Source organism: Capricornis sumatraensis, chromosome 2, assembly GCF_032405125.1.
Source record: "Capricornis sumatraensis isolate serow.1 chromosome 2, serow.2, whole genome shotgun sequence".
In the NCBI taxonomy this organism is placed as follows: Eukaryota; Metazoa; Chordata; class Mammalia; order Artiodactyla; family Bovidae; genus Capricornis; species Capricornis sumatraensis.
The window spans coordinates 48,839,833-48,852,148 of NC_091070.1; the positions used below are offsets into that span (position 1 = coordinate 48,839,833).

A 12,316-nucleotide genomic window follows, 5' to 3' on the forward strand; every position below is an offset into this window, starting at 1 on the left:
GTTTAGTCACTGTTACTTAATAAGTATCTCTTAATTATCAATTAATTGTTATACTAACAAAGATAAGACCTGGTCTCAGTTTAGGTCATAACATTTACTGAGGACTTACTGTGTATCAGGCACTTCTTAGGTGGCTTATTCTTCATGACAAGCCTGAGATAAATCTAACAAATATTTAAGCAGGTTTAAGCATGTAAGAAAGTTGGGGCAAACTTACAATTGATCTTCTTCATAGATTTTCCTAACAATTTCGTCAATCATGAGCTTCTCTTTCAGCAACTGCTCGTAAGCTTCCTGCTTTTGCTTCTCTTGCTCTTCAAGCTGTTTCTCTAAGTCATGACTGTACTGTGCTTTCACTTGGTTTCGTTTGTCCTCTGCAGCATTCTCTTCCTTTATTAACCTCTGGTGCTCTTCCATCATAGTTCTGGCTATTTCAGCATCACGTTTCTGTTATTAAAACAAAATTCATCTTTCCATCATCAAATCTGAGCAAAGTATGACAGAATACTTTTAGCACACAGAACTGAATACTATAGAAGGCCTATTTCATAAAATATTTTCATGTGTAGATAAAAAGCAAAGGTAAGTCACTGTCACTGGAGGGGTTTGAATGAAAAGCAAATGAATGAAAAGAAGGGTTTGAATGAAAAGCAAACCCTAAAGAGGCTTTCCTATTTCTTCAAGTAGCTCTCTCAGGGCAATAAGGAGAATAACTCCACACTTGAAAAACAATAAGTAAAATTAGAAGTCCTTCATTAATAATTTTGTTAATTTCCAACAACAGTCATCTTCCTCATCTATTTAAAAGCTGATGTAGGTAATTTTCACAAATTTAAGCTCCACTGGGTACTTACTGGCTGCTATTTAGTGTAAGGATGGTGCTATCTTTTTTATACCTGTCTGCTATTAAATAGCTCTGAGCAACTCAAGTTCTCTCAGCCTAAATTTTCTTTGCTGCCAGTGGCCTTTGAAATCTCCCCTTTCTCATTTATTGAAGGCCCTCTGAAATAACTTTAACTTAAAAAAAGGGTCACATACATCACTCTGTCTGTTTTCTGAGGTTTCAATTCACTCTTCAAGACCATTCCTTCTGAATGAGACACAATCCTGCATCTTGAACGGGTTACCTTGATTTTTTTGAGCATTTTGAAATCATTTAACAAAATGTTTTAATGTATATACACTGGGGCAGTTTAAAAAGTTATTCTTTACCATTATGATCACATCCCAAATGCTAGAATGGTTAGCAGCATCAAACACAAAATAAAAAACAGATAAAAATATGAAGGTGAACAGTGGCTATCATCAAAAGATCCACAAACAATAAATGCTGGAGAGGGTGTAGAGAGAAGGGAACTTTCCTCACTGTTGGTGAGTATGTAAAGTGGTGCTGCCACTATGGAGAACAGTATGGAGGTTCCTTAAAAAACTGAAAAAGAGCTACCATATGACCTTGGAATCCCACTCCCGCGCACATTTCAGGAGAAAAACATGATCCAAAAGGATACATGCACCCAATGTTCACTGAAGCACTACTTACAATAGCCAAGACATGGAAGCAACCTAAATGTCCACCAACAGAGGAATGGATAAAGATGCTGGACATATATACAATATTACTCAGCCATTAAAAAGGATGAAATAATGCTATTTGCTGCAACATGGATGGACCTAGACAGTGTTACACTGAGTGAAGTAAGTTGAACAGAGAAGGAAAAATATTATATGACATTCCTTATACACAGAATCTAAAAAGAAATGTTACAAATGAACTTACTAAACAGAAAAAGACTCACAGACTGAGAGAATGAGCTTATGGTTGCAGCAGGGGAAAGGATAGTTACGGAGTTTGGGGTGGACATGCTCACACCACCATATTTAAAATGGATAACCAACAAGGACCTACTGTATAGCACAAGGAACTCTCCTCAATGTTATGTGGCAGCCTGTATGGGAGGGCAGTCTGGGAGAGAACGGATACATGTCTATGTATGGCTGGGTACCTTCAATTTTCACTTGAAACTATCACATTTGCTAATTGGCTATACACCATAAAAAATACAGGTTTAAAAAAATAAAATATAAAGGCTAATGTTGATGCTAATTAAAAGACACTTAGTTCCAAAGAATAGCAAAAAGAGATAGGAAAGCCTTCCTCAGCAATCAGTGTAAAGAAATAGAGGAAAACAACAGAATGGGAAAGACTAGAGATCTCTTCAAGAAAATTAGAGATACCGAGGGAACATTTCATGCAAAGATGGGCTCACAGAAATGGTAGGGACCTTGCCGGGAGCCACCCCGGGAGATCCCACCCATGACAAGGTCATGTGGAAGAGAACTGTTAAGCAAGGCTTCAGAACTCAACGGGCTCCCTAGGCTTTCTCGAGCATCTGCCCCCAAAACCAGAATCTGTCTGTTTTACTATTTCATGACTTTCACTAACTCCTCTGACATTAACACGGGGCTAACCCTGATCACCTTTCTCTGGAGAAAATTAACTTATGGCTATAGCTAATAAGTCTTCTGGACATGAGAAGAATATTTCCAATCAAAACCCCTTTGTTAGCATTTTAGTTTGCTTGGCAGATATATCCAGACTCTTACAGCTACACGTGTGATTATTTATATCCTCCCAACTGTGAGAGGCACAGAAAGCCTAAAACATAGAGCCTTTCAAAGAGTTAAAAGTTATTAGAGTAGTGTTAATGTAGGATTTGATTACTTGGCCAATGCTTGTTGCTAAGTTCCCATATCTCTTATCCACTCTGCACCTGGGAGTGCATTAGTTAACACAGTTGAAAAGTAAGAAAAACAAGTGTAGCCTTGAAATTAACCATATCAGACTTTTGAGCTAATTGGTTCCTTCTTGTAACTCACTGCACCTTAACTTTTTGAGGCTGACATAGATTAGAAATAAAAGAAAAAACATTTCAAGGGAAAGTAAGTTTTCTGGTTGAGAAGCCTTTATCAAAAGAGGGTTATAAAATGGTCACAGGCCTCCAAGACCAGAAGATAATGTACACAATATTGTTTATGGGAAAGGTTTGCAGAAAAAATCCTGGTTTCGATAGACAAAACAGATGTAATGTTTGGGCTGACTCTGTATGACTTTGCATCTTTCATTTCCCTCTATGTACAGGTAAAGGTATAAAAGACCCTTTAGAAAATAAAAACAATGGGCCTCGCTTAAAGAAGCTTGGTCACCCCGAGTTTTTCTTTTTTCTCTTTTTTTCTCTCTTACTTTCTTTTTCAGGCTGATCTCTTGGAGCATAGAGGCTCCCTGCATTCACTTATCTGCCTGGGTTTCTAAGACTTGAATGGGAAGACGTTCTGCGTCTGCACTCCCTTGGGAGACCGGGAAGGCACCTGTGGCCTCCGTGAACAGGGCAAACTTCTTGTCTCGAAGTTTTATTGGCTTTCTATGTAAACCAAGGAATATCAGACTCTTTCTCTCCTCTATTTTCTCATCTATAATATTCTTTCTTTATCTCTCTCTCTAAATCATCCACCGACGCCGTTTTTCCTTCAGGTTCCCCTGGATCCTGCGGGGGCTGGACCCCGGCAGGACCTAACAAAGCAGGAGATATTAAGAAGAGGTGGCAAGAATAAACAGAAGAACTGTACAAAAAAGATCTTCATGACCCAGATAATCACGATGGTGTGATCACTCACCTAGAGCCAGACATCCTGGAATGTGAACTCAAATGAGCCTTACCAAGCATCACTATAAACAAGCTAGTGGAGGTGATGGAATTCCAGTTGAGCTATTTAAATCCTGAAAGATGATGCTGTGAAAGTGTTGCACTCAATATGCCAGCAAATTTGGAAAACTCAGCAGTGGCCACAGGACTGGAAAAAGTCAGTTTTCATTCTAATCCCAAAGAAAGGCAATACAAAGAATGCTCAAACTACCGCACAATTGCACTCATCTCACACACTAGTAAAGTAATGTTAAAATTCTCCAAGCCAGGCTTCAGCAATACGTGAACCATGAACTTCCAGAGGTTCAGCTGGTTTTAGAAAAGGCAGAGGAACCAGAGATCAAATTGCCAACATCCACTGGATCATGGAAAAAGCGAGAGAGACTATGCCAAAGCCTTTGACTGTGTGGATCACAATAAACTGTGGAAAATTCTGAAAGAGATGGGAATACCAGACCACCTGACCTGCCTCTTGAGAAACCTGTATGCAGGTCAGGAAGCAACAGTTAGAACTGGACATGGAACAACAGACTGGTTTCAAACAGGAAACAGAGTACGTCAAGGCTATATATTGTCACCCTGCTTATTTAACTTCTATGCAGAGTACATCATGAGAAACGCTGGGCTGGAAGAAGCACAAGCTGGAATCAAGATTGCTGGGAGAAATATCAATAACCTCAGATATGCAGATGACACCACCTTTATGGCAGAAAGTGAAGAGGAACTAAAAAGCTTCTTGATGAAAGTGAAAGTGGAGAGTGAAAAAGTTGGCTTAAAGCTCAACATTCAGAAAACGAAGATCATGGCATCTGGTCCCATCACTTCATGGGAAATAGATGGGGAAACGGTGGAAACAGTGTCAGACTTTATTTTTTGGGGCTCCAAAATCACTGCAGATGGTGATTGCAGCCATGAAATTGAAAGATGTTTACTCCTTGGAAGGAAAGTTATGACCAACCTAGACAGCATATTAAAAAGCAGAAACATTACTTTGCCAACAAAGGTCCGTCTAGTCAAGGCTATGGTTTTTCCAGTGGTCATGTATGGATGTGAGAGTTGGACTATAAAGAAAGCTGAGCGCCGAAGAATTGATGCTTTTGAACTATGGTGTTGGAGAAGATTCTTGCGAGTCCCTTGGACTGCAAGGAGATCCAACCAGTCCATCCTAAAGGAGACCAGCCCTGGGTGTTCACTGGAAGGACTGATGCTGAAGCTGAAACTCCAATACTTTTGTCACCTGATGCAAAGATCTGACTCATTGTAAAAGACCTTGATGCTGGGAAAGATTGAGGGCAGGATGACAAGGGGACGACAGAGGATGAGATGGTTGGATGGCATCACCAACTCGATGGACCTAGGTTCGGTGGACTCCAGGAGTTGGTGATGGACAGGGAGGCCTGGTGTGCTGCGGTTCATGGGATCGCAAAGAGTCGGATATGACTGAGTGACTGAACTGAACTGAACTGAACTGAACTTCTTGGAAGGAAAGTTATGACCAACCTAGACAGCATGTTAAAAAGCAGAGACATTACTTTGTTAAAAAAGGTCCATCTAGTCAAGGCTATGGTTTTTCCAGTAGTCATGTACAGATGTGAGAGTTGGACTATAAACAAAGCTGAGTGCCAAAGAATTGATGCTTTTGAATTGTGGTGTTGGAGAAGATTCTTGAGAGTCTCTTGGACTGCAAGGAGATCCAGCCAGTCCACCCTAAGGGAAATCAGTCCTGAATATTCATTGGAAGGACTGATGCTGAAGCCTAAGCTCCAATACTTTGGCCAACTGATGTGAGGAACTGACTCATTTGAAAAGACCCTGATGCTGGGAAAGATTGAAGGCAGGAGGAGAAGGGAACAACAGAGGATGAGATGGTTGAATGGCACCACTGACTCAGTGGACATGAGTTTGAGTGAGCTCTGGGAGTTGGTGATGGACAGCAAGGGCTGTTGTGCTGTGGTTCACGGGGTCGCAAAGCCTCGAATAAGACAGTGAATGAACTGAACTAGATGACATTCCTGATCTAATTGATGCCTTTAACATATAGACTGTAAATGTTACTTGACTCAAATTCTTTCTTTCCTCTGCTTTCTTAGCACATATTGTACTAGGCTCTACAGAAAAAATATGACATGACAAAAACATGTTTGTACAAATTCCTACACACTTAGACAAATACAATAATCTTATTTCACAGATAAGAAAACTAAGGCCAAAACTAGCACCTAAATATCCTGACACCTAGTCAAGTCTAAGAGTATTTGATTTAATTTTTGTGGCTCAACTTTATTTAGAAAATGATAACAAGTCTTTCAATAGCCAGAGTAAATATCTACAACTGCCTGGAATAACTTCAATTATCAAAATAATTAAAATTGCAATCTCCTGTTCAAACTGTAGATCATGTTCTACTTTATTTTTGAAAGGGCAGAATATGGCATTTGGAGTGACATTTCCTTACCCTCTCTTACCATCTGCCACACCAAAGGCTATCATTGTTAACAGCATGCTGTATAACCCTATAGATTTCTTCTGTACTAACATACTGCACACATGTGTCACAACAGCCAACAACTGTTCTTATCTGAGGCTCATATAACACTGCACTGGTTAACTGCTTTGATATCACCCCTCTAACTATATGTGTTTGTTGATATATACGACACACATGTATGTGTGTGTACAGATATACACAGATGTTGTATACACATACCTATTTGCACAGGTTTTCAAAGATAAAAATGGTCTATAAAATGGTCAATAAAATGTATTATTTTCCAACACGTTTTTTCACAACTTGCTTTTTTTCCTTTTAACATAGAATATATTCTGGCCAATTTTAAAAGGCAGAATATTTGCCTTAACCTCTTTCTCTGTGTGTGTTTGTGCTCAGATATGTCTGATTTCTTTGTGACCCCTGGACTATAGCCCACTGGGCTCCTCTGTCAATGGGAGTCTCCAGGCAAGAATACTGGAGTGGGTTGCCATTTCCTACTCCAGGGGATCTTCCCAATCCAGGGACTGAACCTGTGCCAACTGCATTAGCAGACACATTCTTTACCTGCTGAGCCACCAGGGAAGCCCTTCTCTTTAATAACTGTAAAACATCTCTGAAACGGATCTAGGAGAGAGGGAACTCTGCTATTAAAATGCCCTACAAAATAATAGAGAAATGAGGGTGAGGGAACTTAAAAGACTATGTAATACTGCCATCAGACCTTTTCATCTATGTCTAGCCTTTCTGAGTGACAACAAGAATTCAAGTGATGATGTACATCCAGCCTGTAAGAGTTAATAAACCCTATTTTAAATTAAACTGTGTAACACTATTGCTGAGTGTGTCTGAAACTCTTTTGCCCAAAAGTAACCGTTACCAACAATAATGCGTAGTAGATCAGGAGTAAGAAAAGAGGATAAAATTAGAGGAAATCATGAAAAAAAAGATTTCTGTTTACAAAACAGAAAAGTTTCCCCACCTAAATTTATAGTTGATTTTTTAAACATTTAAAAAATAAAAAATTTAACAAACACACTGATCATACTAACAACCTGTATTGGTTTGTCAAAGAATAATCAGTTAGACACCATTAGGAATGCTGGGAGTTACCAAATACAGATGTTCATTTTAACCAGCAACCCAATTCTCTCTGTCTCTGAAAGGTTCCAATATTAAATTACAAAGCTCAATATCCATAATTTGCTATACCATAACAATCTAAAAACTATAAAATTATTTGAGAAATCAAACAGTGTAAATTCTTTATAGAATGCAACAATTTTCTAAAAATTGGTATATTTTTGCCTTTCTAAATGAAGCTAAAAATATGGAAAACATTATGACCAGAAACATAATTACCATTTGCTCATATTTAATGGCATCCTTTTCAGCAATTTGAGCTGCTCTTTCTTTATTCATGTAAGCTGCTTTTAATTTCTTCTCCAATTCTCTGAGCTCAGCACTGTTTAAAAAAGACAGAAATTTAAATTTGAGGACCATACATCTCTACTATTTTAAAAATAATATCTATAATTTAAAAGAATTTTTTTCTAAATGTGTAAAAGATATTTACATTATTTTTTAGATATTTTGGAAAAATACTTTTTCCAGTCATCCCAAGAAAATCAGAATGCATGTGAAATGAGACATTATAATTAATTTTTCTAGACAAAACATCCTTTTTATTGTCAATAATCATCACTAAAAATCTTTTCACTAGTGCCTGGCTCAAAAAAGGTGCTATATCAACACAGGTTAAAATTTCTATGCAGTTACCAGTACTATTAGGCTAAAAGATAATTACAGCAGAGAGGTTTAAACCTATACATGTTACTTCTTATATTTTGTACCACTGTTTTGCCATCTATAAAAGGGGTAGCTTTGGCAATTAAATGAGTTAATGTGTATAACAGTAAACGCTCTACATATGGCAACTATTTTTTGAGGATGAAGAGGGAGTAACATGGGCAAGTTTACTTCACTTCTCTGAGCTTGTTTATTTATCTGTTAAAAAATGGCAACTGACTTCAGTCAGATACTCTCTCAAATACTTTTGAATCTATCACCTTCCTAAACATAATGAAAACAATATGCCATATAAAATTTTTTACTTTAATATGCCAGTCATAATTCTTAATATTACAGAATATGAGAATTCTGAGTTGGAAGGACTGTGAGATGTCACCAAGATGTACAGGTTAATTCTTACTGGAACAAAGAGGCACTCATCTACCTATAAACTCAACTTACAGGTACGTGGTACCCACAAAGAAACAGTCATAAAGGGTAAGGGAAGAGGGATACTCCTGGTATCCCTCTTATGGTGTGGATCCTTCTTGCCCTTATTGCTGTAGATGCAAATGTATTTGACACAAGATTATCGTCTCTCATAAAAATAGTGTTATAAACGAGGGATAAGTTTCCAGGTTAGCCTTATATATTCTGTTCCACACTAAGGGGTTGAGATACATCTACAAAAATTTTTGTTAGAGTTGGACACTAATGATTATGCACCAATATACACACAAACCTATCAATTTATAATACTGTCTCTACAAAAAAAAAAAAGTGCATTACATTGCAAACAACCAAGGAGGCAAAAGTCCTATATTCAGAAAACTATAAAATACTGATAAAAGAAACCAAAGATGACACAAACAGATGGAGAAATATACCATGTTCTTGGATTGGAAGAATCACTATTGTGAAAATGGCTAAAATACTCAAAGCAATCTAAGATTCAATGTAACTCCTATCAAATTACCAATGGCATTTTTCACAGATTTAGAACAAAAATTTTACAATTTGTATGGAAACAAATAGACCCGGAAGAGCCAAAGTAATCCTGAGAGAGAAAAACAGAGCTGGAGGAATCAGGTTCCCTGACTTCAGAATCAGGCTCCTTGACTTCAGACTACACTATAAAACTACAGTAATCAAGACAGTATGGTACTGGCACAAAAACAGAAATACAAATCCATGGAACATGATAGAAAGCCCAGAGGTAAACCCTCGCATCTGTGGGCAACTAATCTATGACAAAGGAGGCAAGGATACACAATACAGAAAAAACAGTAAGTGGTGTTGGGCCAACAAAACAGCTACATGTAAAAGAATGAAATTAGAACACTCCCTAATACCATACACAAAAAAATAAATTCAAAATGGATCAAAGCTCTAGATGTAAGGCCAGACACTATAAAACTCTTGGAGGAAAACACAGGCAGAACACTCTTTGACATAAATCACAGCAAGATTTTTTGGACCCACTTCCTAGAGCAGTGAAAATAAAAACAAAAATAAATGGGGCCTAATTAAAGGGCTTCCCAGCTGGTGCTAGTGGTAAAGGCTGCATCATTCTTCTTGGGTCAGGAAGATCCCCTGGAGTAGGAAACAGTAACTCACTCCAGTATTTTTGCCTGGAAAATTCCATGGAAAGGGGAGCCTGGCAGGCTAAAGTCAATGGGGTCACAAAGAGTTGGACACAACTGAGCTCTGCAATTAAACTTAAAAGCTTTTCCACCGCAAAGGAACCCATAAATAAGACAAACAGACAACCCTCAGAATGGGAGAAAATATTTGCAAATGAAGCAACTGACAAGGAATTAATCTCCAAAATATACAAACAACTTATGCAGCTGAATATCAAAAAAGCAACCCAATCAAAAAATAGGCCAAAGACCTAAATAGATGTTTCTCCAAAGACGACATACAGATGGCCAACAAGCAAATGAAAAGATGTTCAACATCACTAATTATTAGAGAAAAGGAAGTCAAAACGACAATGAGGTATCACCTCACACCAGTCAGAATGGCCATCATCAAAAAATCTACAAACAAATGCTGGAGATAGTGTGACGAAAACGGAGCCCTTTTACACTGTTGGTAGGAATGTAAATTAATATAGCCACTATAGAGAACAGGTTCTTTAAAAAACTTAGAACTATCATATGACCCAGCAGTCACACTCTGGGCATATATCTAAAGAAAACCGTAATTCAAAAAGATACATGCACCCCAATGTTCACTGCAACACTATTCACAAGTGCCAAGACACAGAAGCAACATAAATGTCCATCAACAGAAAAATGGATAAAGATGTGGTTTATACAATGGAAAATTACTCAGCCATAAAAAGGAATGAAATTGTGCCATTTGCAGAGATGTGTACAGACCTAGAGACTGTCATACAGAATGAAGTCAGAAAGAGAAAAACAAATATCATACAATATTGCCCATATGTGGAATCTGGAAAAATGATACAGATGAACTTATTTGCACGGCAGAAATAGAGACAAAGATGCAGCAACAAGCATATAGATACCGAAGGAGGAAGGAGGGATGAGATGAACTGGGAGACTGGGACTGACATACATACGTGGTTGCTGCGGTTGTTGTTTAGTCACTAAGTTTTGTCCAACTCTTCTGTAACCCCATAGACTCTAGCTCACGAGGCTCTTCTGTCCATGGAATTCTCCAGGCAACAATACTGGACTGGGTTGCCATTTTCTTCTCCAGGGGATCTTCTCAACCCAGGGATCAAACCCGCATCTCCTGCATTGCAGGCAGATTGTCTACCCACTCTATTTATGGGAAGCCCCCATATATATACTATTATGTATAAAATAGGTAACTTAGAGAACTAACTGTATAGCACAGAAAACTATTCAATGTTCTGTGGTGACTTAAATGGGAAGGAAATCCATAAAGGAAGGAATATGTGTATACTATAGCTGATCACTTTGCTGTACAGTAGAAACCAACACAACATTTTATTTTATTTTATTTTATTTTTTTTTTGGGGTTGAGAGGATCAGACCACAAATGGCTGATGCCTTTCTTTATTAGGCTATAGTATTTATAGGATAATGTACATGACTTAAGACATGTACAGGATTTTTTTTTTCTTTTTTTTTTAATTAAATTTTAAAATCTTTAATTCTTACATGTGTTCCCAAACATGAAACCCCCTCCCACCTCCCTCCCCATAACTTCTCTGTGGGTGATCCCCATGCACCAGCCCCAAGCATGCTTTATCCTGCGTCAGACATAGACTGGCGATTCAATTCTTACATGATAGTATACATGATAGAATGCCATTCTCCCAAATCATCCCGCCCTCTCCCTCTCTCTCTGAGTCCAAAAGTCCGTTATACACAGCTGTGTCTTTTTTCCTGTCTTGAATACAGGGTCGTCATTGCCATCTTTCTAAATTCCATATATATGTGTTAGTATACTGTATTGGTGTTTTTCTTTCTGGCTTACTTCACTCTGTATAATCGGCTCCAGTTTCATCCATCTCATCAGAACTGATTCAAATGAATTCTTTTTAACGGCTGAGTAATACTCCATTGTGTACATGTACCAAAGCTTTCTTATCCATTCATCTGCTGATGGACATCTAGGTTCCAACACAACATTTTAAAGCAAATATACTGCAATAAAAATTAATAAAATAAAGCAGAAGTTGCAAACAACCAACATTCAAATAAATGACTATTTAAAAGACAAGGGAACACATATTCATTGGATATATACCTAGAAGTGAAATTTGAGTCAGAGGGTAAGACTGTTCAAATTTAGTATATAACACCATTTTTTCAAAGCTTTGTCAGCTTTATAGTCTCATAAACACTGCCTAAGCACTCCCACCATTCCAAACCCTTGGTAATGCTTTAGTCTTGTCATAGATTTTAACTGTTCTTGTGGTGATGTAACTATCATTGGGGTTTTGTTTCTCTATTACTAATGGAACTGAGAACTTTTAATAAGTTTAACTCATTTATATAACTTCTTGGATGTTCTTCCTCAGTATTTAATTTTTTTTCATTTTTATACTGGTTTGTCTATTTCTTATTGTAGCATAAAAGTTCTTTATATATTGCAGATAAAAGTTTCTTGTTGGCTATATGCATTGTAAATATTTCCTTCCAGGTCTGTAGTTATTCTCAGAGTGGTTTCTTCAGATGGAGAGAAGTATTCTAATCCACTAATCTTTTCTTCATTGTCAATGACTTTTGTGTCATGTTTTAAGAAATGCTGCCCAACCCACAAACAAATATTTTTTTGTATTAGTTGCTCAAAGCTTTGCTATTTCACTATTAATTTTTAGACTATAATCCTT

At 37.6% G+C, this 12,316-nt stretch overlaps 1 protein-coding gene across 1 annotated transcript in view; it reads right to left on the reverse strand.

Annotated features, from left to right (window-relative positions):
* The window catches only part of MNS1 (meiosis specific nuclear structural 1), an 88,970-nt gene that overhangs the window by 34,229 nt on the left and 42,425 nt on the right, over window positions 1-12,316 (reverse strand). Inside the window, 2 exon segments of the mRNA XM_068992543.1 lie at window positions 218-447; window positions 7,552-7,654. Of these exon segments, the coding sequence (XP_068848644.1) occupies window positions 218-447; window positions 7,552-7,654 (333 nt within the window).